At 53.6% G+C, this 25,764-nt stretch overlaps 1 protein-coding gene and 1 long non-coding RNA gene across 5 annotated transcripts; one reads left to right on the top strand and one right to left on the bottom strand.

Moving 5' to 3' along the window:
- Positions 1–265: 265 nt before the first annotated feature.
- Positions 266–2,425, bottom strand: LOC118497595. The gene is made up of 2 exons (XR_004900129.1): positions 2,209–2,425; positions 266–1,410 (listed from the first exon to the last, which is right to left on the bottom strand). It is a non-coding gene; the product is annotated as an uncharacterized LOC118497595 (long non-coding RNA).
- CCDC114 (coiled-coil domain containing 114) lies at positions 1,803–25,246 on the top strand. 4 transcript variants are annotated; one of them, XM_036012490.1, is made up of 15 exons: positions 1,803–2,098; positions 2,412–2,504; positions 3,750–3,846; positions 4,010–4,199; positions 12,033–12,155; positions 12,456–12,569; positions 15,646–15,713; positions 19,461–19,648; positions 19,916–20,050; positions 20,764–20,846; positions 20,979–21,147; positions 23,073–23,236; positions 23,337–23,440; positions 23,765–23,843; positions 23,932–25,246. In XM_036012490.1, the coding sequence occupies exons 2-15, from the start codon at positions 2,435–2,437 to the stop codon at positions 24,451–24,453; spliced, it is 2,106 nt and encodes a 701-aa protein (XP_035868383.1). In that variant the 5' UTR covers positions 1,803–2,098; positions 2,412–2,434; the 3' UTR covers positions 24,454–25,246. The 4 variants fall into 4 exon arrangements, with proteins under 4 accessions (XP_035868383.1, XP_035868380.1, XP_035868382.1 ...); XM_036012487.1 differs by having other exon boundaries at positions 1,804–2,098; positions 3,747–3,846; XM_036012489.1 differs by having other exon boundaries at positions 1,804–2,098; positions 2,390–2,504; positions 3,747–3,846.
- Positions 25,247–25,764: the final 518 nt, after the last annotated feature.

Genomic DNA, 25,764 nt, shown 5'->3' with positions numbered 1-25,764 from the left:
GGTTCCTGCATGGGAAGGAAATGGGGGGGATCTGATAGGGCCACAGCTGGGGGAGGGAGAGTGGTCGATCACGTGGGTTTCCTGAGGGCAGTTTGGTGACTGGCTGGGTAACCGGAGGACCTGGAAACTGAGGTGCCACTGGGTCTGAAGACTAAAAAGTTGGAGTGCACAATGAGGGTGCCTGGGTGTAGCACAGGAATCCCAAACCAGGGAGCTGCTTAAGTGTTCATGACATTCTGAAAAAAGCCACCCAGTGGACTAGCCCATGTGGACATGCCGTTTATTACTCACATTCCAAGGGTGTGCACCAATGGTGTGACGGTGTGATAGAGACCACGCCTCCTCCAGTCTGAGGCTCATTATAAGGGGCCCAGACAAAGGTAGCCCAGGTCCAGGCTGCACAAACCTGCTCGTGGCCCAGAGCTACATTACCTCAGTTGTGTACATACAGCAAGAACTAGTCACAGGACAAGAAGCCCCACATGAAAGGAGTTAAGGAGAAAGTTACAATCCATTCCCAGAACAATACACATTCCCTCCTTGTCACAGGTGGTGGAAGGCAGTATGTCTTGAGCTACCCCACACTGGGGTTAGGAAATAGGTAGGCAGTCTGAAACTTAAGTCTTTGAGATGGACAGAAACTGGGGGTCTGAACTCAGTTTCTGTCCTGCAAGACACAGGTCAAACAAGTTAGAAAGGCTGGGTTACTGAGGAACAGATTAGGTCTGTCCCCTTAGGTGACCCCCTAGGCTAGAGGGTCACCTGGTTTTCAGGGAGCGCATGCAAAGGGGGCCAGAGGGACAGATCTGGTATGGGGAGGAGTCTAGGAACCAGGAGTTTGGGAGATGAAAATTTGAGCGGATGAGGTGTAGAACAGGGGGGCTAGAGCTCGGAAGCAGGTTCTCTGAGTGGTATCAGCACCGTATTTGAGTATGCTGGGGATGTTCAGGGGGTCCTCCATGCTAGGACTCCGTAAAAGGGGAAGAATCAGAAGATCGGAGAGCGGTGGAGAGAGCTCCCCATCCTGGGCCTCCAAAGCTAGAGCTGAGCTGAGTGGCCGCGAGCCGCTTCCTCCCACAGGAAACCGCAGGCGGCAGGCACACCCAGCCTGTAGAGAGCATCGCCCACTGCCCGCCCGCTTCCGGGAGACCCAAGTGGGTAGCCGCGGTCCGCTGAGGGGGCGTGCCCGTGGCGCTGGGTGTGGCTTCTTGGGGGCGTGGCGCGGAGACCCCCGGAGGCCACGCCCACCCCCCTGCTTCTCAGTCGTAGACTGGGCAGCAAAGGGTTTTTTGCCGCTACTCTGGAGGCCGTTGGCCGCGCATGCGCAGGGAGTCGCTGCGAGGACCTAAGGTGGTGGTGAGCGCCCCTTCACTGCTCCTGGCATTGGCACCGCCTCCCTGATAATGAATCCTGAAAATAACGTGCTCTTAATCAGCTTAAGACACGCTTCTCTCTCGGGCAGGGCCCGAACGTCTCGGCCTAGCTTCAGAGCCTTCCAGGAGTTTCCCTTCAGGCCTGCCATCACAGGGTCTTTCGGCTCCTGCCTCGCCCCCACTCCCGGATACTCACAGCCCGCCCCTCACAGGCAGGCCGCTCGGACCACCCGCAGGACCCTCCAGTCAGAGTGCCGCCTGGCTAACGCCGCCCCCCACGTCTTGGGAACCCGAGACCTTTCAGCGCCCTCCCACCAGCGTCCTCAGGTGCTCTTGTAGCCACGCCCCCAACAGGCCCTGAAGCCCCGCCCCCTCAGGTACACTTGCTCCTCCCCTCGCGTCCCCAGCAACCCCGGCCTTCCTGGGCGCCCGCGCCCCTACTTCACAGCCTTAACTCTTGCGGACTCTCCCACTCCGCCCTCCAAGTCGCTCCCAGCCGGGACCCCCAACACCTCCCGGCTCCGCTCCTCATAGGGCTCATTCTCAAAGCTCCTGAGACCCCAGCAGGTCTTCTCGCCACTTCCTCCGCCACTTCCACCGCCACTCCAGCGGCTGGGTCCCGCCCCGGCCGCTGTCCTCCGGCCTCATTGGCCCCTTAATCTCCCCAGTAACCAGACCACAACAACGAGCTAAGAGCATCTAGGACAGGTCAGGCACTCGAACAGGTAGGGACTAGGCCTCACTAGGCACAGCGGGCCTGGGGTTCGTCCTTCCTCTGTGATCTCTGCCCCAAACAGCCGGCCTCAAAGATACTGGGAGCCTAGGGGATCTGTACCTGGCGCCAGAGTCCGAGCCGCGATGCGAGGCAGGGAGTGTGAGAGGCTGGGAGGAGTGTGTGGTGAGGCCAGGAATTGAGAGTCAGAGGTTAGAGCTGGTTCCGGGTCCCCTTCCAATTGCTAGTCCCTCACTCTTCATTGCTCACCTCCTCCCCGTCCTCTCCCACTCGCTGTCTGAAGGGGCCCTGTGTCACCTCTGCAGGAGTCCCACCCTCTTTGGCTAAGATGCCTTTCGGACTTTCTGCTGGGAGCTCCCGCTCCGAGGATGGAAGCGAGTTCTTCCTGGAGGGAACGGGTAATTCATATGTTCTTTATTTCACTCATTCTTTCCCTCCGTTCTCCCAAGTTCCAGGTTCTGTGTTGCAGGGCCCCGGGGGCGGGGAGGCCTCCCAGGAGAGAGCTCTTTAGTGGAGGGAGCACAGGGGCGGGAATGGAGGTGGAGCTGTTGGGGTGAGCCAGGAAGACTTCCTGCAGGAGGAGACATTCAAGTGGGGCCCGAGGCTCCCCGGAATTACCAAGCGTAGGAGGAAGGAAGAATTTCAGCAGAAAGAACAGCAAGCATGTGTCTAGACCAGGGTTTCTCTACTCTGCACTGCTGACATTTGGGGTTAGGTAGTCCTTTGTTGGGCGGGGGGGGGGGGGGGGGCGCTGTCCCATGTGCTGTAGGATGCTTAACAGCATCCCTGGCCTCTCCACCCACTACTTGCCAGTAGCACCCTCTGCATCGTCCCCCCTATGTGCACCCACATCGTCACAATCCAAAAATGTCTCAAGACATTGCCAAGTGTCCATGGGGGGGGGTAGAGTCGCTCCAGGTTGAGAACCACTGGGCGGTGGGAGGTGGTGAGCTGGTGGCGGAGACTTGGAGAGGTGGGCAGGACCAGGTCACAGGGGACCTTGAACCCCAGGCTGAGGAGCTGGGGTTTTGGCCTAAGGGCACTGGAGTGGCAGGGCAGGCCTGTGTGCAGGGAAGGGGCAGGGTCCATTCTGGGCGTAGAAGGCCCCCCCAGGGGCTCAGAGGGGATGTTGGGCCTTTGGGGAGGAGACTGGGGGCCTGGGGTGGGGGGGTGGGGGGGCGGTGATCCAGACAGGAGAGGATGAGGCCTGAGCCTAGGAGATGGGCCAAGAATGAGGAGGCTAGAGAAAGGATTGAGGATGGCTGGGCAGTGGGGGGCTGAAGGTGAGGAAGAGAGCAAGGACGCGCCTTAGGTCACTAGTCCTCAGCTTTCCCAAGTGCCAGTGCTGCACCGTGGGTCTTGAGGACCAGGAGGCTTTCCAGGAGTGCCCTCTAGTGGGAAAATGGATGTATGCCCACTAGGGCGAAGGTGGGGGTTGAGCAGGGAAGGTCTCTAGGTCTGCTTGGGGTACAGGGGAGTATGAAAGGATGCGAAGACTTGAGGCAGTCCGAGAGCGGTGCTGGGGTCTGGGTCTGCAGTTCAGTTGCAGCTTGTGAGATCCTAAGGGATTCAGGATTCCTGGGTTCTCAAGAGGAGGGGTCTGAATTCCTATTGAGTCCCTCGCCTGGCCCCTCCCTCAGTAGACTGGGAGCTGAGCCGACTGCAGCGACGGTGCAAAGTGATGGAGGGTGAAAGGCGGGCCTACAGCAAGGAAGCCAACCAGCGCATCAATAAGCAACTGTGAGCCAAGTGCCTGTGTCTCAGAGCTGGAGAAGGGGATGTTAAAGGGGCTGGGGGCTGGACTCTTGGGTCCAAAGCAGGGGGCAGGCCTAGTGTGTCCAGCCTTCAGTGATGCTGAGCTCTGCCCCTGGCTGGCTTCCCCTCCTTCACCCTCCTTGGACAGTGCGGAGATCCAGCGCCTACAGAAGGTGCGGGACGAACTTCAGGTGCAGATTGGCATTGCCCAGAGCCAGGTCAAGCGTCAGAGGGACAATGAGAGGCTGGGGAACATGGGCCACCTGCTGAAGTGCCGGACTCAGGTGCAGGCTGAGATCAAGGAGCTGCAGGAGCAGACCCGAGCCCTGGACAGGCAGGTGGGTTCTGAGACCAGACTCTGTGGATCCAGCTTAGGGCCAATATCTTAACCACTTTGAGCCTTAGCTTCCTCATCTGAAAAGTGGGGTTACTGAAAACACATGTGGCAGAGTGATGTTCAGGCTCCAGTGGGAGGGAGTACGGGTGTTCAGTGACCGGCACAGTGCTACGTGTTTGGGAGCCGGTGTGTTAAGGGGAAAGGTTCCCCTTCTGCAGTCCATGCAACCTGTGTTAGGATCCTGGTCCCGCCTGGTCAGTGCTGTGTGACCACAGGCAAGTCTTCGCCTCTCTGGACCCTGGTTCCTTCATCTGCAAAAAGAGGATGTTGGTTAACGGAGCAGGGTCTATACAGGTGTTTCATCCCACCTGCCTCAATCACTCGCTATTTGACCTTGGGAACAATGTGACTTTTTGACACCAGTGTTCTTTCAAGTTTTTGCAACCCTGACTGGGGATGCACACACAGATGCCTGTGGTTATAAGCACATGTACATACATGTCTACCTGAAACAAAGATTTCATCAAATCATACTTTTTTCTATGGGGGATTCATTGTTATTTTCTTTTCTCCTCTTCATTAAAAAAAGTTGCTTGCCTAGACCAAGCAATTTCTCACACACTCTGGGATCACAAACTGCAGTTTGAAAGGTACACGTCTTGGTGGTCTGTATCAGTTTCCTGTTACTGCTATAACAAGTGATCATCAACTGGATGGCTTAAGAGAACACACATCTATCGTCTTGTGGTGCTAGAGGGAGTCCAAAGTGGGTCTCACTGGGCTAAGATCAGTTTCAGCAGGGCTGCATTCCTTCCGGAGGCCTCAGGGGAGAACCAATTTCCTGGCCTTTGCCAGCTCCTAGAGAGGCCGCCTGCTCCCTTGACTCAGGGCTCCTGGATCTTCTAAGCTGTCCATGCCCAGCTGAGTTTTTCTTATGAGGCATCACTCGGACCGCTGCTTTTGTCTTCATCCCCTCTTTCGCTTATAAGGACGCTTGTGATTATATTAGGCACCCCCAGATAATCCAGGATAATCTCATCATCTCAACATCCTTAATTTATTATATCTGCAAAGTCCTTTTTTGCCACTTAAGATCACATATGTACAGGTTCCAGGGATTAGGATGTGGACATCTTTGGGGGAAGGGAGCATTGTTTTGTCGACTACATGGTCTATAGTTATTACCTTCGAATTCCAATCAATCAGTTTGCTCAGCTCTCCATATCACCCTGAACTGCCCTTTGGAAGCAGAAACTTGGTTCACACACAGCAGACTTTTGGCTGTCTCCTGGCGGTAGAGTGGCTTAGTGGGTTGGCTGCTTGAATTGGTTTTCCTTAGTCCTCCATGAGGAAACTCAGTCGAGTCAGACCCAAGCGGGATGACTTCATTGTCTTGTCCCTGTAGATTGCTTTGCCCTAACAAACTTGATTACGGAGACTTATAAGCCAAGTGGGGGGCAGGGTCCCCAGAAGAGAGCTCTAGAAACTTCCCTACAGGGCCAAGGAAGGATGTGGTTATCTGGTGACATTCATTTACTCATCAAGTATTTATTGAGTGCTTATTACTAAGTGCTAGGCATTGTTCTAGGTTTTGAGGACAGCGAACAAAACAGACAAGGGCCCTACTCTCATGTTGTTTATTCTACTGGAGAGATGGATGATAAGCCAAATAAACGCTGACAAAAAGGCCTATTCAGAAAAATGCACCCAGAATCCAGCACAGAGGGACAAAAAAAAAAAAAAAAAAAAAGAAAGAAAAAGAAAAAAGAAATTGGAAGGGTGGTTAAGAAACATTGCAGTGAGGTTAAATATATGTCTAATAAGAATTTTTAAAGAAGACTTTATTTATTTTTAGAGAGAAAGGAAGGGAGGGAGAGAAACAAGGGAGGGGGGTTAGAGGCAACCACATATTGATGTTTCTCTCCCTCTCTTTCTCCTTCCTTTCCCTTCTTTTAAAATAAATAAAGAAATAAAACCTCTTGGAAAGCCAGGAATGAAAGGAAGTTTCCTGAATTTGATAAAGGGCAACTATAAAGCATCTATAGCAAACATAATTAATGGTGAAATATGAAAAAAATATTTTTGAGGTCAGTAACAATTTAAGGATGTCTGCCAGCATGGCTTCTATTTAACATTGTCCTGGAGATCCTATCCAGTGCTATATGGCAAGGAAAAGAAAAAACAAACAAACAATTTAAAGGTTGGAGAAGAAGACATGAAATTGTCAGTGTTTGTAGATGGTATATTTGTATGCATAGAAGATTCAGAAGAATCTAATGCTAACTTCTAATTCATAAGATATTTTAATAATGTGGCTGGACACAAAATATACAAAGTTAACGACATTTCCCTGTATTAGCAGTAAAATTAGAAAATAAAAGAGAAGACATTTATTTTTATTTATTTTTAGAGAGAGGAGAAGGGAGGGAGAAAGAGAGAGAGAAACATCAATATGTGGTTGCCTCTCGCACACCCCCTACTGGGGACCTGGCCTGCAACCCAGGCATGTGCCCTGACTGGAAATTGAACTAGCGACCCTTTGGTTTGTAGACCTGCACTCAATCCACTGAGCCACACAAACCAGGATCAAGAAAAGACATTTATAGTAGCGAAAAGAAGTACCTAGGAAGAAATCTAACAAAAATGTGCAAAAGTTCTATGGAGTAAATTGTAAATTTTATTGAGGAGTACCACAGAAGAACTTAATAAATGTAGAGATCTACCATATTCATGGATTGGAAGAGTTAGTGTTGTGAATGTCAGATCTCCAAATTGATTTATAGATTCAATGTCACCCCAATCAAAGAACTACAAGCTTTTTTTAAAACTGGATGGAACCGACCAGTGTATTCCAAGCTTTATACAGAAATACAATGAACAGTATGACCAAGATTGGCTTAAAAGAAGAACAATGTAGAAGCATTTGCTCCACCAGTTGTCAAGATTTAAGTCTTGTAATTGGTGCAGGGCTAATCAAATGGGTCAACAGGACAGAATGCAGAGCCCCAGAAGAGCCTTATCCATGTGTGCGCACTTGATATGTGACTTCAAGAAACGGGAAAAGGAGGGAGGATGGATATCTACAGTGAGATGAAGACAGACACTTACCTCACACTCTGCACCCCCCAAACTAATCCCAGATGGACCAAAGTTCTGAAAGTGGGAGGGCAGGAAGAATTTCTTAAGCTATAGACATCTCTACTTCTAAAAGAAAAGATTGATACATGTCATGATTTTAAAATGTCTGTCAAAATCACCATAAAGGGTGTGCAAAGTCTGGGAATGGAGGGCATTTGCCACACAGCTGACAAAAGACTGCTATCAAGGCCATATGAGGCACTGTTCCAAGTCATTAAAGAATAAGCCCATTTAAAACACACATGCACACACAGAGGATTTGAGCTGACACATCATACGATAAGAAATTCTGATGTCCGCCCTGGCTGGTGTGGCTCAGTGGATTGAGCACTGGCCTGAGAACCAAAGGGTCGCTGGTTCAATTCCCAGTCAGGGCACATGCCTGGGTTTCGGGACAGGTCCCCATTTGGGGGCTTTTGACAGGCAACCTATCAATATAGCTCTCACACATGGGTGTTTCTCTCCCTCTTTCTCCCTCCCTTCTTCTCTCTAAAAATAAATAAATCTTAAAAAAAAAGAAATTCTGATGTCTAATAGATATGTAGGAATTGCCACCAATCATTAGTAATCAGAGAAGGACAAATGAAAGTCATGAGATACCATGAAACACTCACTAGATTTTCAAGAATCAGTGTCCAAGCCCACCAAGTGTTAGGGAGAACAGGAATAGTGGGGACTCCTACGAACTGTTGGTGAGAACATAAATCGTTCTGTATATTCTGGAAAGTTTTTCCACTTATTACCTAGTACCTTTGAAGACAGACATACCCGAGATGCATGATGGCATCTACGTGGCACGGTCACCAGAAGCAGTCTTGGGACCCAGTCCGCTATAACTCGGCACCAGGTTCACTTGACTTTGTAGGAGGAGAGAGGACTGGAAGCAGCAGCATCTTAGCATGACAGCATCAAACTCCTCTTTCTTGAGGGTCCAGGGGCTGCTTCTCAGCATCTCCAGTTGGATGGCATCACGTGAGTGGGTGGGCGTGCCTACCCTGGCATGGGGAAGCTGCATACATAAGAGCAGCCACCTCTGTAACAGCTCACCAGGGTAGCTTCTCAGCCCCACCAGGAACATGCTCAATTATAAGAAACACCCCACAGGGAAACCAGATTTCTATTCAGTCTTAGTCACGGAGGCCCTTGGGATCCATGAACTCACAATTCCTTCAGGGGTCATTTTTATAAGAAACATTGTTGCCTGGGAACACAGCTGGCATTCCATATTTACCTTAACCCAGTATGTTTCCATGGAAACCAAAGCCATCTTCTAAAAGAAAACAGGTTTATCTGTTCATGTTTCCTCCTGCCCAGCAGTTATGCTTCTGAGTATATGTCCTGGAACCAGGACTCATGTAAAGGAATGTTGAAAGAGGCATTACTCATACAACTAGCTTCAAACTGGAAATGACTAAAATGTGCATCGATATCGAATGAATAAATACATTGTGGTATATTTTTATAATGAAATAGTATACAACAATGAAAAGTGAATGAATCACAATTATACACAGCAACAAGGATGAATTTCACATTAAAAAGAAATCCTCACCCGAGGACATTTTTTTCCCTTGCTTTTAGGGAGAGAGAAACAGCAATGTGAGAGAGAAACATCAATGGGTTGCCTCCCATATGCGCCTGGACAGGGGATTGAACCCACAACCTAGGCACGTTCCCTAGCTCGGAATCAAACCCACAATCTTTCAGTTATGGGACAATGCTCTAATCAACTGAGCCACACCAGTCAAGGCGAACAAGGCTAAATTCACATCTGAAGGCAGCAAGACATAAACTATATAAGTAACATTATTTCATTTACATAAAATTCAAAATCAGGCCAAACCAAACTTTTGTTTAGGGGGTTAAATACACAGCTATAAAACAATAAAGAGAGGTGAAAAAATTTCACTTAAGGAAACAAAATAACGCCCCATCCCAAAAATGTCAGTGTGCTAATCTCTGGAACCTGTGAATGACAAAAGACTCTACAGAGGTGATTAAGGATTTTGAAGTGGAAATATCATCCTGGGTTACCTGGGTGGGCCCAATGTAATCACAAGGGTCCTCAAAAGAGAGGAACAGGAGGGTCAAGATCCAAGAAAGGAATGTGATGGAGAGAGGAGGTTTAACAACAGAGGTGGAGGTGGGAGAGGCCAGAAGCCCAGGAACCTGTAAGCCAGGGAATGCAGCCTCTTGAAACTGGAAAAGGGCAAGGAATGAATTCTCCCCTGGAGCCTCCAGAAAGAACACAGCTCAATCTTATTTTTTAACCCAGTGAAACTGATTGTGGGCTTCTGACCTCCAGGCAGTAAGTCTGTGGTAGTTCCTTACAGAAGCAAAGGGAACAAACAGGCAAGAGTGGTACCCCTGTGGAAGGGGACACAGTAATGGGGAGAACGGCACGTCTACAGTGCAGCCAGTCCTCCAGTTCTTGAGCTGGCTGGCGGTTCGAGAATGCTCACTTACAGAATATATATATATATATGGAGAGAGAGAGAGAGAGAGAGAGAGAGAGAGAGAGAGAGGGAGAGAGAGAGCGCATGGGCTGCGAACCAAAGGGTCACCAGTTCTAGTCCCAGTCAGGCCAGATGCCTGGGTTGTGGGCCAGGTCCCCAGTGGGGGCATGTGAGAGGCAACCACACATTGATGTTTCTCTCCCTCTCTTTCTCCCTCCCTTCCCCTCTCTAAAAATAAATAAATAAAATCTTTTAAAAAAGAATGTATACATATACATATACATTACACTGTACATACAGGACCTGTGCACTTTTCTGTCTACAATAACATTTTAAAAGGATAAAACCATCACAGACCTAAACATAAACCCTAAAACTTCTGGAAAGAAACATAAGAGAAAATCTTGGAGAGCTTGGGTTAAGCAAAGGTTTCTTAGATGTGAGACCATAAGTGTGATCCATAAAAGGACAAATGGATATATTTGATGCCATAAAATTTAAAAACTTCTTTTTTTTTAGAAGATATAGTTCAGAGAGTGAAAAGGCAAGCCCTATACCGGGAAAAAATGTTTTCAAAGTACATTTCTGATTAAAACAAAACTTGTATCTAGAATATGTTAGGAACTCTCAAACTCAATGTGAAACAAACAACCCAGGAGGAAAAATGGGCAAAAGAATGGAACCGATTTCACCAAATATGCAAGATGGCAATCAGCACAGGAAAGATGCTCCGCAGTGTTAGTCACTGGGGAAATGCAACTTAAAATAATGAGATACTTCTACACGCCTACTAGAATGGCTGACCATACCGAGTGCTGGTGAGGATGCGGTGGAACCAGAACTCTTGTACCCTGCTGGTGGGAATGTACACGGTGCCACCACTTTGGAGAACAGTTCGGCAGTTTCTAAAAAACTATCCATACACCTGCCGTGTAATTCAGATATGCCACTCCTAGGGCTTTGCCCAAGGGAAAGGAAAGCGTATGTTCGTTCATACAATGAAGTGTACATGAATATTCATAACAACTTTATCTGGGAAATTCAAAGTGGAAACAGCCAAATGTCCGCCAGCAGGTGAATGGATAAACAAACGGTATATCCATTCAATAGAACACTACTCTCCAATTTCCTGAGGAGGGATGGGCTGTCCATACACCCAACAGCATGGATGGACCTCAGAATAACTGTTCTGAGTAAAAGAAACCAGATCCTTCTCCTCAAAAAAGAATATATACTATGTGATTCCATTTAACATAAAACTCTGGGAAATGGGGAGTAGCCCTGGCTGGTGTGGCTCAGCAGCATCTGCCCGATCTCTGCTTTCATGTTCACACGGTGTTCTCCCCATGTGCACACCTGTGTGTGCGCACAGACACCGCTCCCACTGGATGAGGGCCCACCCTAAGGAGCTAATTTTTAAAAAATTTTTATTTAATTTTTTTAGAGAGAGTGGAAGGGAAGGAGAAAGAGAGGGAGAGAAACATCAATGTGTGGTTGCCTCTCGTACGCCACTCCCCACCACTGGGGACCTGGCCTGCAACCCAGGCATGTGCCCTGCCTGGGAATCGAACCTGCGACCCTTTGGTTCTCAGACTAGCACTCAACCCACTGAGCCACACCAGCCAGGGCTTAGCCTACGTGTTTTGTTGAGCATCTATTTTATGTCAGACATACACAAAAAAATGAAAATCTGCCCTTGTGGAGCTTCCAGTTGAGTCGGGGAAACAGCATAGCTTGAATCAGTAATGATGAATATGGAAATGGGGACAGGTTGGAAGCTGGTTTCAGCAGAACAGACCCAGGGACTCTGGCGGCATCGGGGCTCATTCTCGCTATCTCTCAGTCTCTTGTCTCCACTGTGTCTACGGGCCTCGTTCTCCCAGGATGTTAGGTGCGATGGGGACTGTGACAGAGGGACTCCTGGAGTGCCATCTGTCCATCTCATGCACTTGCCCCCAAATACCAGGAAAGGGTGCAGACTGGCTCAGCCTAGGTCACACGTCCATCTTCAGGCCCGCCCCTGGGTCATGTGGCTGGCAGGGTGGCTTGTTGTGGTTGGAAGTCAGATCCACGTGAAAGGTTGGGGAGTGTCAGCAGAAGGGTAGAGCAGGGGCCTAGGGCCACAAAGATGGCTAATGTCCACCATGCTCAGCCACTCCCTCTCCCACTTATCTCTTTCCTCGCTCTTTTAATCTCTCCCACATTCAGCCAACAAACAGGCACCCTCTCCTTTCCTTCAGATCCAGGAGTGGGAGATGCGGATCTCTGTCCTCAGTAAGGATTGCAGGGCCCCAGGAGTTGTCCTGGATCAGAAGGCTAAGATCCAGAGAAGGATCAAGGTCATGGAAAACCACCTGGACAAGGTGAGGGGGCAGCCTTGTGGCTCTTTCCAGGCCTGAATGCTGCGTTTGGGGGAAGGATGAGCATGGGGCCAAGTTCTGGGAACAGTGGACCAGGTTCCTGGATGCGGGAAGGCCTGAGACACTGAGGGGGTCGGGAGACAGGATCCCGGATGGGGAGGAGGGCCCCCAAGGAAAGGAGACTGATGCTTGTGCTCTTAAGGTGTGCCTGGGCGGTGCGCTCAGGGTCCCCAAACTGGAAACGGGCCCCCTGTCTGACAGGAGCCCCCTCCTTGCCTCCTGTCCCACACCGTGCCCCCCCAGGTCACCTGTCGCTTTGACATCCAGCTGGTGCGGAACGCAGCCCTGAGGGAGGAGCTGAATATCCTGCTGATTGAGCGGAACCACTATATGAACGTGGACCGCAAGCTGCAGAAGGTGAGGGGCCCTCCAAGCCGGGTCCCCTCCAAGCTGCAACAGAGGAGAGGACAAGAGTCACCCTGCCTTTTTCCAACACTCAGGCTACAAATATGGGATTGACGAAGCCGTGGGTTTACTTTAGTTCAGGGGGAATGGAGGCCCAGAAAGTGGTTCAGGGCACCTCTGGAAGAGAAAGCAGAGCCCTGGCTTGTGGGGCTCAGTTGGTTGAAGTATCGTTGCATATACCAGAAGGCTGTGGTTGCCACCACTGGTCAGGGCACATGCCTAGGGTGCGGGTTCCATCCCAGGTCGGAACACATGGGAGGCAACCGATCGAAGTTTCTCTCTCACATCGATGCTCTCTCTCTCTCTGTCTCCCTTTCCCTCTCTCCCCCACCTCTGGAGTGAGTGGACATATCTTTGGGTGAGGATTTAAAAAAAAAGAGAGAGAGACCTCACCGGTATGGCTCAGTAGGTTGGGCATTATCCTGCAAAGCAAAAGGTCATGGGTTCGATTCCCAGGCAGGGCACATGCCAGGGCTGCAGGTTTGGTTCCCGGTCAGGGTGCGTATGAGAGTCAACCAGTCAACGTTTCTCTCTCACATCGACGTTTCTCTGCCTGTCTTCCCCGCTCCCTTCCCTTCTCTCTAAAAATAAATAAATAAAACCTTAAAAAGAAAGGAAAAGAAAGCAGAGATGATGTCATTTTGACAGTTATCACCCAGGGCAACCACTGAGCAAGCCTGAGCACTTCTGTCCCATGGGTTCCTCGGTAACCACCGAGGTCCTTTGAAACATCCCCCCTCCTCCCTCTCATTCCTCTCTCCTGCAAGGATAGAACAAAGAACTCCCTATCCCTCACCCAGATCGGTACTTTGCCACATTTACTCTGTGTACTTACTATTTCTACTGAAAATAACTTATTATTATACTTGCTATAAACTATTTGAGGGTCCAGAGCAGACACCAGGTCTCTAAGAACTTCAGTGTGTATTTCCTAAAAACAAGACCATTTTCCTAGTAAACACAGTGTGGTTCTCCAAGTCAGAGGCTTTTAACAGCATTACAGTTCTAAACAGTCTACATTTCAAGTTCCAGATTGTCCCAGGGATGACTTTTGCAGCTAATTTGATTTTCGGCTCCAGGCTGCAGGCCAGGAACCCACGTTGCCTGGCCCCGCTCTCTGCAGCGGTCCCTTGGCCCTTCTCTTCGTCATGACTTTGACATTCTGGAAGCACCCGGGCCAGCTGTGTTGTATGAGGTCCCTCTGTACGGTATTTCTGCTCTTTGTTCGTGATGTGGTCAGGTCGTGAGTTTCTGGCAGATGGCCAACCAGGTGACACTGTGTCCTCTGTGTGCATTATTACCAGGAGGCACATGACGTCCGTTTGGCCTGGAACTAGGGACACTGACTTTGAGCCAGGTTTTTCTGATATAGCATGTTCCTCTCTGTAAGAAGTAAGCAGCCCAGGGAGATTCTTGGAGACTATGCGAATATCCTGTTCATGCACCTCTTCCAACATCCGTGAATGAGCCCAGGCTGGTGTGGCTCAGTGGATTGAGCACAGGCCTGTGAACCAAAGGGCTGCTGGTTCTATTCCCACTCAGGGCACACGCCTGGGTTGCGGGCCAGGTCCCCAGTAGGGGGTGCACGAGAGGCAACCACACATGGATGGTCCTCTCCCTCTCTCCCTCCCTTCCCTTCTCTCTAAAAATAGTAAGTAAAATCTTAAAAAAACAAAACAAAAAAAATCCATGCATGACTCTTGTTCAAATAATTATCACTGTAATGACAGCCACTTGGTGACTTCCTATGTCTACCATTTCTTCTACATTCATAAGGTGCCCAGGAAAAGCCTGGCCTTCTCCCTGTATATTTATGTGATCAGTGAGCATTCGTGTATTCTTACTTTACTCTGTGGATCAGAATCCACAGTGGTGATTGTTCATCATGCTGTTCAGACTGTCCCAGATCTGGTTAGCGGGAGCCCCTTTAACTCCATTCTGGGTCCTTTGGACATGCGCATTGTTCATTCGAGCCCGTCCTTTCTGGCACAGGAAGATGTTCCAGATTATCTCATACTTGTTCTGTCAGAACTCTTTAAAAATTTTTTTTAAAATTTATTTTTAGAGAGAGGGGAAGGAAGAGAGAGAGGGGGAGAGAAGCATCAATGTGTGGTTGCCTCTCACATGCCTGCCACTGGGGACCTGGCCCACAACCCAGGCACATGCCCTGACTGGGAATCCAAACTGCGACCTTTCGCTTCGAGGAACAACGCCCAACCAAACAAACCACCCTGGTCAGGGAGTGGTTTTGTTCTTTGGTCGAAATATAGTTGGGCTCATTTGTTTCACTTTGCATCCAGTTGTAGTTCTCATTCCTACTGTAATTTTCTTTTTGAACATGTGCACCCGTAACAGAGTTCCCATATCAGAACTGCTCCGGCAGGTATTATGGGCAGCGGGGGGGGGGGGGGGGGGGGGGGGCGGGGGAGGGAACCATTTCCTCACCCCCTCTTCCACTTCATGCCCCCCCAGACTCTGTAGTTTCTGGTTACCCACCCCAGGTTTCCTGAATGTGTGTGTGTAGCGTGTATAGACGCAGCATGCATATGTACATAGCATGTATATGGCTATATACACACATGTGTCAACACACCGTGTGTACATGTGCATGTCTATGGTGCATATACATGGATACATGCACACATTATACATGCATGAAAAAATATATAATTTCCTCCCTTTATCTCCCGAAAGAACCCTTTTTATTAAAAAACTGCAAAGTCATTTCTGTGGGAGCAGAAAGCAGATGAGTGTGGTTGCAATGATGAAAGTCTCACAAATTTCTGACTCGAGCAGGGCAGGTCGACGCTCTCAGCGATGTTCTGGCTCGAGCGCCTCGCCGGGATAAGCCCTCTGAGCCCCATCCAGCTCAGCAGTTGGGGCCTCTCTCAAATTCCTCTGCTGGCGGTGGCTGCTAATCAGACAGCTCCATAGTCACAGGCACCAAAGTCCCACCGGTCCCTGGGGGAGCGGGGCGGAGGAAGCCCCACGGTCCCCACGGGCAGCCTCTGCTTTGTTCCCTCGGCAGGAGATCCGGCACCTGCGGCACATGATCAGTGGCCTCATTTTCTCCTCCACCTCGGCCTACTCCGTCAGGTAGGGCCCTCGTGGGCTTCCCGGGCCAGGTGGCCCAGTCACTTGGTCCACAGCCTTCCTTCTTTTCTTTAAAATGTAAATATTTTATTATTTGTGCTGTTACAGTTGTCCCAGTTTTCCCCCTTTACCTCCCCCCACCCAGTCCATTCCCCACACCCTTGGTGAATCACCACCCCCTCGTCGTGCCCATGGGTTATGCATTTATATTGTTTCACTAATCTCTTCACCTCCTTTCATCCAGTCACTCTCCCCTGCCCCTCTCACAGCTGTTGGTCTGCTCCATGTCTCTGTGCCCCTGGTTCTGTTTTGCTCATTTATCTTGCTCATTAGATTCCACTTATAAGTGAGATCATGTGGTGTTTGTCTTTCACCAACTAGTCAGCTTCACTTAGCATAACAGTCTCTGGGTCTGCCTGTGCTGTGGCAAAAGGTAAGAATTCCTTCTTTTTTATTGCTGCGTAGTATTCCATTCTGTAAATGTACCCCAGTTTTTTTTATCCATTCATCTGCTGCTGGGCACTTGGGCTGCTTCCAAGTCTTGGCTATTGTAAACAACCCTGCTATGAACACAGGGGTGCTGTTTCCTTTCTGATTAGTGTTTCAGGATTCTTAGGGTGTATTCCCAAAAGTGGAATTGCTGGGTCAAAAGGCAGTTCCGTTTTTAACTTTTTGAGGAAGTTCCATACTGTTTTCCACAGTGGCTGCACTGGCCTGCATTCCCACTGACAATGCACAAGCGCTCATCCTCACCAGCACTTGTTGTTTGTTGACTTACTGATGACAGCCATTCTGACAGGCACAAGGTGGCATCTCATTGTGGTTTTATTTTCTGATGACCAGCGACATTGAGCATCTTTTCATGTCTCTGGGCCCTCCGTATGTCCTCCTTGGAGAAGTGTCTATTAAGGTTCTTCACCCATTTCTTTTTTGGGGGGGGATTGTTTGTCTTTCCGGTGTTGAGCCATGTAAGTTCTTTACATATTCAGTCCCCACCTTTCATACAGCAGTGGTGGGAGGTTCTGAACTCAAGAAATTGACCATCTGAGCCTACGCTGTTTTCCATAAGGTGCCCCTTTCTCTCCACAAGGTGCCCCTTTCTCTCCACTGATTTCCCAGCAACCTCGGGTGTGTGAATTCACCAGCCTCTTTGGTCCCAGCCTGTCCATGGGGATGCGGAGGCCGTTAAGTGAGACAGTGCACACAGCCCACGCAGCACGGGGCCTGGGACCGGGAAGCATCGGTCAATGAGCGCCATTAACGTGGTTGACAGGGACAGAGAGTCTCTCTGGCCACAGGCAGATAAAGAGACGAGAGTGGAACAGAGGGCCCACCCGCTCTGCTTGTCGCTCTGTCTCTGTCTCTGTGGCTTTCGTGGGCTCCATGGCCCACTTCCCCTGACCTCGTTCCTTCTGGGCTTCAGCCCTGTTCTCCGACCCCAAAAGGTTCCCTCCGTCTGCTCGGCGTCTGGTTTCTACCTCGTGACTTCCACAGGTGGTTGCTCTTGACCTCCACTGTAGCGCAGATGGTGCCTTACGGTCTCGGTGCTTTGTCAGGACGCACACGCAACGCCCCCCACCCCGTCTGCAAGTGTGCGGTTCACTTCTGTCCAGATGGAGAACACCGTCGTCACCCCAGAGGAAACCTGTTCCCATTAACCACGAGTTCCCCTCCCGTCTCTGTGGATCTACCTGTTCCAGACAGGCCATCAAATGTCATCATACAACGGTGCAACCGTTTGGGTCTGATTTCCTTCACCTAACACAATGCTCCTGAGGTTCATCTCTGGAGGGGCACAGGTCAGCTCCTCCTGCCTTTTCATGACCGATTCTGTCCTTTCCTCCATCATGACCCCTTCCGAGCCCTGTCTGGGCTGCGAGGCTTCTCTGCTCGCTCACACACAGCTCTGGTTTCTTCCTGACTTGGCCTTCCTGCCACGACCTGTTGTGGCTCCTCCCTCTACGTACGCGAACTTTCAGCTCCAGGTGCCATCCTCAGCGTCTCCCAGTGAACTTCCCGAGGGAGGCGCTCCGACTGGCCCGGCACATCTTCCCTGCCAGGCTCCACGGGTGATGCCCGCTGGCCTGTGGGTACGTTGCCAGCGCCTAGCCCCTGCCAGTGCCCCCTCACTGGCCGGCAGTGGGCAACCTCACTGGGTCAAGGACAGCGCGGTTTCAGCTAGAAGGCGGACAGGCACCATCACTGCTGACACTTTTGGTCAGAGCAGGCGGTGTTGCCAGTGCTACCTGGGTCAGGTCACGTGCCCTCTCTGAACCTCCACGTGAGGTGGCAATAATCGTGGTCTCTACCTCATTGCGGGGAGGGTGCAGAGAGCCCCCTGCAGGGCCTGGATCTTAGGTGGCGGGGCTCCCTCTTCCCTGCCCGGCAGCCGGCAGGGAGCCCAGGGCCCAGAAAGAGCTGTGAGCCCTGACCCCGGAGGGGCTGCCACCAGAGGCAGGAGGGTTCCCTGGGACTGGGGGGGCGGCGGGGGGGTGGTGGTGCCACGGAGGCTTCCTGCCGAGGAGGGCTGACCTGAGCAACCTTCGAGGACTCTGAACAGAGCCGGAAGTGGGGGTCTGCGTGGAGGCCACCAAAGCCAGCAAAAGTGTGGCAGTGAGAGCGCCATGGTATGTGGGCGGGGGCAGAGGAGACTGGCGCTTGCTCTCCCAGCCCAATGACCGTCTGGCTTTTTCCTGTGACCTGGAAAGGATGCTCCAGGCCACTGAAATGCCGAGAAGCTACATTTTCAGATGTGCAGGCCATGGCAGGTTCAGTGAGTGAGGTGTCCAGGGTGTCCTCACAGGGCGTGCCCCAGTGCTGGTGGCGTCCTCTCCCCATCCAGCATGAGGTCCTGAATGGTCCAAGCCCCTTATATTTCCAACCGCACAACCCCGAGACAGCAGCAGGATGGGACCTCCCCGACATGGTCCGTCCATCCTCTCCCACTATGCGGTCCTGGCCCTCTTGCCTCCTGCTCCTCGGGTCACACAGTCAAGCCCGCCTCCCAGATGTCCCTGTGAGCTGCTAGCCAGGGAAGAGCTTCCGGCTGTAATAAAGAACTGGATGCATTTATTTGAGCAAAAGGATTACAATCAGGCAGACGTGGGCACAGGCAGCCACTCAGCTGGCTCTGGAGGGAAGGAAGAAAGGCAGGTGTGTAAAGGCAACACCCACAAAGCGTGCTTCTCTCACGCAGAGGAAGACTGGCTGGCTCGGGATTCGAGAGGAGGAAATCGAGTGCATAAAACCCATGCACCAGCTGCGGTGCCAGGACGTTTATGGCTCTAGGCTGTGTAAAGCTCAGCTTCGAACTGAGTTTAGCAACAGGTTTAGCAACTTAATAGCAGCCCTGAGGACTGGGGCAGGAAACGTGTGCCGGCCCCACTTCCCTAACGGCCTCCGCCGCTGACTGAAGCGACTCTCTTAGCAATGCCTGCTCGGTTTTATCGTGTCTCTTGCCAGCATGCGGTATAGCAGCGCCCCTTGCATAGCCTAGCACCGCCTCCCAGGCCCGGACTCTGCCCCATAAGCGCATCCTGACCCATCTCTAGCACCCGGAAAGTTTTCTGCCTTTTGTGATCTCATGGTAACCCCATCCTTGGGACCCCAGATTGACCCTGTCCGTCCACCCGTGACCCCAGACTGGACCCACTCTCCCTGGGAAACCCAGGTTGATCCCGCCCACTCCGGAGACCCCAGGCTGGCCCCAGTCCGACCTCCAATCTCCTTGACCCGGCTGACCTCCCCCAGGGAGGAGGCGAAGGCCAAGATGGACATGCTGAGGGAGAGGGCGGACAAGGAGGTGGTGCAGAACCAGACGGAGGTGCAGACCCTGCAGCGGCACATCGCGCACCTGGAGCAGCTGCACCGCTTCCTCAAGCTCAAGAACAACGATCGGCGTCCGGATCCATCTGTCGTGGAGAAGCGCGAGAGACGGGGTGAGGCCCGGGATGCCACCTCTGCACCCCACAGGCCAGCTCCGCCCCCTGCCCCCCCTGCCCCGCCCAGGGGCACAGCGTGTCTCCAGGCCTTGCTCAGAGCACAGGGCCAGAGAGGCCTGCAGGGGGCACTGGAGAGCACGGCAGGTGGGGGGCTGGGTAGGGGGTAGTGTTTGCAGGGCGCACAGGGGTCTTGGCTCTCTCCAAGAGCCTCCTCTGGGCTAATGGCCGCCCCGAACTTGGACCTCACCACCCCTCTCCCCGCAGCCCGGGAGGTGGCCCAAGGCCTCCGGAAGACCTCCCAGGAGAAGCTGGTGTTGCGGTACGAGGACACCCTGAGCAAACTGTCTCAGCTGACTGGGGAGAGCGACCTGGACCTGATGGTGGACAAGTACCTGGAGAGTGAGTGCCTGGTGCCCCGGGGTGGGGGCGAGGAGCGGACCTCGGCACACCGGGCAGGGGCACGCTGTGCTCTGTCTCGGCCACCGGGGGCCCTGGCGACCCCTGCACCTGCGCTGGACGAACAGGCTGGTTCTACACGCACCTCTTACTGTGCGCCCGCCTCTGCCCTCTTCTCTCCCTGCCCATCCCCCTCCATGTCCTGTCTCTTTCCTTCCATCTGTCTCCCTCTTCTCCACATCTGTCTGTTCTCTCCGGGTGTCTGTATCTCTATCTTTTTTATTTCTGTCGGATTTCGCTGGGCATGGCTGTCTCCCGCCTCCTCTGTGTCCCTGTGTCCCTGTCCCCTTTCCTCCCTGCTCTCTGCTGTCATTCCCCCGCCTGAGAATCACTCTCCAAATCCACCCCCCGCTTCTCACTCGTGTCCCTGTTGTCCTCTGTCCCCGGGTCTCATGGTCTCTCTGACCCACTGACACCACTTCCTCTCCCTCACGTCTATGTGTCTCCGTCTCTCTGGGTATTTCTGGTTCTTCGTGACTTTCTCTCTGCTGCTCCCTCTCACTCTGACTTTCTTTGACTTGCCTTTCTCTGCCTGGACCTCTCTGGCTCTGTGCCCCTGTGTTGTCTATCTCAACATCTCTTTCTCTGTCCTCCTGTGTGTCTCTCTGTCCCCATGTCTCTGGACCCCGCCTTTCCTTCCCCTGCCGTCCCCCTAGTGGAGGGACGCAACTTCGCTGAGTTCACCTTCATCAACGAGCAGAACTCCGAGCTCGAGCGTGTGCAGGAGGAGATCAAGGAGGTGGGTGAGACTAGCCAGTCCCTGCGCCCCCCTCCCCCACACCCTCTCTCCTTGCCTCTGCACCTATCCCCTCCTTGGCCCATGAGACCCCTCTGCCCAAACTGCGCCCAGCCTCCTGCCCCTGCCCCACAGATGCAGGAGGCCATGGAGAGCATGCGCACCAGTGAGGCCGCCCGGTGGTCGCTGCAAGAGGAGCAGAGGGTGGCCTTGCAGCAGAGCATGGAAGGGGTGCGCTTGGAGGCGGACAACCTGGAGGCCCGCTCCCAGGAGTTTCGGAGGCGGCTGGAGAAGCTCAAGGCTGGTGAGCACCCACCCCCATCTCATCTGGGAGGATGTGATGAGCATTCGAGGTGCCCGCGAAGGACTTTGCTCACTCACTTCTTTGTCCATCGCATATCCATCATCTATTCATCCATCTATTCATCTGTCTACCAGTGTTTATCCATCCATCCACCCACCATCCACCCATTCATCCATCCACCCACCCATCCATCTATTCATCCAACCATCCGTCCAGTATTCATCCACCCATTTATCCAGCCACCCCATGTCCATTATCCATCTAGTACCCATCACCCCCTCATCCCTCCAGTGAAGGACACTAATGAGTCAGGCTGCCCTGGGCTTGAATCCAGCTCCCCCCTGGTGGACCGCGGTGTGCGGTTTCCTCTGTCTGACGCTCTCTGGAAACGTGGTGCAGTGCCTACTTCATAGGGTGGCCACGAAGAGTAGATGAGATGACAGATCACAAGGCATAAGGGTGGAGAGAGACAGAAAGGTGGCAGTGCAATGGGGAGCAAGCAGGAAAGCCACCTCCTGGCACATAGGAGGGGCGCAGTTACTGGCAGACCCGCCTCCCCCGTTGTCCAGGCTGCTGTGCTGAGGCCCGTGCTGGGTGCAGTGGACCTGGTGGGCGAGGCTGGGCTGATGGGCCTCAGACACTGGCTGCTCGTGTCCCAGGGGCTGGGATGGAGCTGCCCCGGGGCCTTTGAAGCAGGAGTGGGTTGTGACTTGGTGTGGTGGGTGAGACTGTAATTTTGGGGACCCAGTGCAGAAAAAAATGTGAGACCCCTTAATAAAATGTGCGTCAAGAATTTCAAGGTGGCAACAGCAGAGCTGAAAGCAAATGCAAGGCCCCTCTGAGCACGGGGCCCTGAGCCACTGCCCAGCAGCACACCCGCGACAGCAGCTCCTCTAGGGTGATGGGGAGGCTTCCTGGGAGCAGCAAAGCTCCTTGCCGACCCTGAAGGCTGAGTATTTAACTGAAAAAACTTCAGAGGGGCTGCTCCCAGCAGGTGGTGGGCCGAGGCCAGGAGGGGCCTTCACGTCACCCTCACCATCATGGGGTTCTCTGTGCAGAGAGGGCAATGCAGGTGCAAGAGGGCTGGGCTGAGGCACTTCCTGGAGGTGCTGGGGAGCCATGGGGGGCGGGGGTTGTGGGCAGGACAGGGTGGTGAGCAGGGAGGTCAGGGGGCGGTGGACTTCGAGGAGGGGTGGAGGGGTGAGACCCATGGGCCATGGGGGATAAGGGGCGAGATGCGCCAGGTCTGGCCTGGTGAGGGTGAGGCCCCTCCCTGAGGTGGAGTGGGGTTGGGGTGACCCAGAGCTCAGTATGGGTGGCCTGGGGAGTGTTCTGGGAGGGACCCCGGGAGGAAATTGTATGTGTGAGCCTGGCATTCCGGGGAGGAGGCACAGGGATGGCTGGTGGGCATGTCCACTGTATGGTTGGGCGCAGGTTCTGCACAGGGTCGCAGCGCCTTCGTATTGCACGAACAACAACCCGTTAACTAACCACAGAGAAGCGGGTGCTGCCCGGGCCAGCTGTGTGAGGGGGTCACGGCAGTGACCTGACTCAGTCGGGGACAGTGGTCCACGCAGCTGCACACACCTGGAGCCCCGTGTTAGAGAAAGCGTGTGTTCCGCTGGGGGAGAGCCTGAGCTGCCGGGTCCTGTGGGAGGAGGGCACTGCAGGCGCAGCTGTGGCAGGAAGGCTCTGGGGGAGGGACCCTTCAGCTTCCCTTGGCCACCCCTTGCCCTCGGTTCTGAGCCCTCCACCAGGCGCACAGCGACCCGCCCCCGCCCCCCCCCCGCTCCCCCCCCCCGCCTGACAGCGCCTGGAGACTTCCTCAAACCTCGCTCGCTGTCGCCCTGCGTGTGGACTTGAGGAAAGGGGGGTGCTGGCCCCCAGTGGGCTTCGGACCCATGACACCCTGTCCTGCACCCCAGGTATCCAGCAGCTCTTCACCAGGGCCCACTGCGACAGTACCATCATCGACGACCTCCTGGGGGTCAAGACCCGCATGCGGGACCGTGACATCAGCCTCTACCTGAGCCTCATCGAGAAGCGCCTGGTGGAGCTCCTGACGGTGCAGGCCTTCCTAGACGCCCAGGTGGGGCGGCAGGGGGTGTGCAGGGGACAGGGTGCCCCCTGCCTTGGAGTCCAGGGCCACTGGGACTGGCCCCAGCTGACTGTGGGCTCTTGCCCTCCAGGGCTACACCAGCTCCAGCCTGGTGAATGCTGCCCTCCTGGTGCTGGGCCAGAGCCTCGAGGATGCGCCGAAGAAGGTGGCCCCGCCTCAGCTCCCGAACAATCTGTGAGGCACAGGGCGAGGGGGAGGTGGGAGGGGACGGGGACTCCTTGCGGCAGTGGGGACAACGGGGATGCAGGATTTGAGGGGGCCTCTTCAGTCCAGAGCACGGGTGTGGCTCTGGGTGGGTGGGGGAGATGATGGAGTCGGTGCTTTGGGGAAACAGAGTAGGGGCTCCCGGGGGGTGGTGTGGGACGGTGGCCCTGGGGACTCCAGAGGGACAACGCACGCTGGCCAGAGCACGCTGCCGGTCTCGGGTATGGCGATGGGGGGTCATCAGGCTTTTGAGGGTGGAGGGTATAGTCTCTTCCTACCTTTCCCCTGCTTCAGGGAGGAACCCCCAGGCTTTGAGGCCAAAGAAGACTATCCCATGAGCAAGGAGGAGCTGCTGAGCCACGTGAAGAAGGCGGTGAGGGACTGGAGCCTGCAGGGGCGGGGCGAGGGGCGCGGGGCGGGGCCTCCGACCTCCTCCAGGGCCTAACTCGCCTGCCTGGCAGCTGGAAGCCCGGGAGCTGGCCCGGGATCAGTCCACAAAGGAGCTGATGGAAGCGGTGAAGAAGGTGGACAGCAGCCAGAACCTAGCCCTGTCCGGCAGCCAGAAGACCGGCTCAGGCATGCCGCTGGAGACCGCCAAGAGCTCTGCTACGGCCCCCGGGTCCGTCTTCAGCAGCAGAACTAATGGCATCCTCGTGTCCAGTGGAGGCCGTGCCACCAGCTCCAACGTTGGCCACGTCACCTTTGGTGACCCCAGCTCCAGTGCAGGCAACGTGACTGTGCCTGGCTCCACCAGTGCCAGCCGGGTCTCAACTGGGGGCCGCGTGACCTTCAGATCCCCCAGCCCGAGCAGCTACCTGGGGTCCACGGGGTACCTGGAGTCTAGCAGAGCTCCCGAGAGCTTTGGAGGTGCGCAGATCAGGGGCACCGTGTCGGAATCGAGCACCGGCCCCACCTCCAGCACCGGCCCCACCTCCACTGGCCCCAGCTCCGCTGCGAGCAGAGACTCAGGGAGCAATGACTAGGGCGCCCAACCCCCCCGCCCCGCCCCGGCCCCTGCTCCCACAGAGCTGACTGGCGTGTCTCTGCCCGCCCCTTCCCTGGTTTTCCCTGTGGCTCCGTCTTTCTCTCCCACTTCCAGGCTTCAGGTCTCTCTGCCCCCACAGCTGTCTCTGCCACCCCTCCATGTGACCCGGTGTCTGTTTCTGTGGGCTCTTCGTCATCCCATCTCTGTCTCCTGGTCTCACTCCCTGTTCCACGTTCCACACCCTCCCCTTTCGGCCTTCCAACCCCCTGCTATTTCCCACTCAGTGTGTCTCTGGCTCGTTCCACGTCCATCCACCCTTCTCTGCTCTGATCTCTCTGGTTCTCCCCCACCTCCTGTTTCTGCCTCCCCATTTCCATTTCCTTCTCCTCATCTGCATCTCTCCGGCTCTCCCGGCATCTCATGTCCCTGTCTCGGTAGCTCCTCATTCCCAGCCTCACCCCCAGCAAGGGCCCCCAGTACTGACTGTGGGGGAAGAGTTGGGTTGGGACAAGGAGATTGGGATCAGCATGAGCTGTGACCATAGGAAATAAAGGTCAGAGCCCAACTTTTCCCCCAGCCTGGTGACAAGTGTCTATGTGAGAGAGCTTTTAAGAGACATGGCTGTTCCCCTACCTGTATGGCCCAGGGGGACATTTATGGCCCTGTTCATTCATTCATTCAGCCTTTCATTTTGTTGACACCTCCCTACGTCAGGCTTTCCGAGAACCGGGTGCTGTATCAGTCAGGATGGGCTGGGTTGTGCTGCAGTAACAAACAACCCCAGGATCTCAGTGGCCTAATGCAACAAAGGTTTATTACTTGCTCATGCTATTAGCCTGTTGTGGGTCAGCTGAGGGCTGGGCTCTGCCCACCCTTTGTCCCAGGCAGACGGAGCAGCACCTGTTTGGGGGGATGCAGCCTGTCCCTGGGAAACAGAAAAACAGCAAAGCTGCAATGACTCTTCATCCTCCTACCTGGATACGATACGTATCACTTCTGCTCATGTTTACTGATTTGAGCAGGTCATATGACCACGTCTCATTTCCAGTGGGGGTGGGTAGTGCAATCTGGAAGGAGAGGTGGAAAGGAATATGTGCAGAAGAACCTAATGCCTGCCTCAGGGTCCCGGAGGGAAAGCAGACTGTTCCTGCTGTGGGGTGGGCTTGGGAGTGAGAGGGCCTTGAACGCCATGGAGAACTCCCTCCTGCCATGGTCAGATGCCCTGTCAAAGTGCAATGCAGCCAAACCGAGACGGACAGTCCACTGTCCATCTTCCTAACCCAGGAAGGCAACTCCCCAGGTCTCGTTC

This window comes from Phyllostomus discolor, chromosome 12 (genome assembly GCF_004126475.2).
Source record: "Phyllostomus discolor isolate MPI-MPIP mPhyDis1 chromosome 12, mPhyDis1.pri.v3, whole genome shotgun sequence".
Lineage (NCBI taxonomy): Eukaryota > Metazoa > Chordata > Mammalia > Chiroptera > Phyllostomidae > Phyllostomus > Phyllostomus discolor.
The sequence above is the reverse complement of the archived record's forward strand: the minus strand, read 5'-3'. Positions and strand labels throughout refer to the sequence as shown.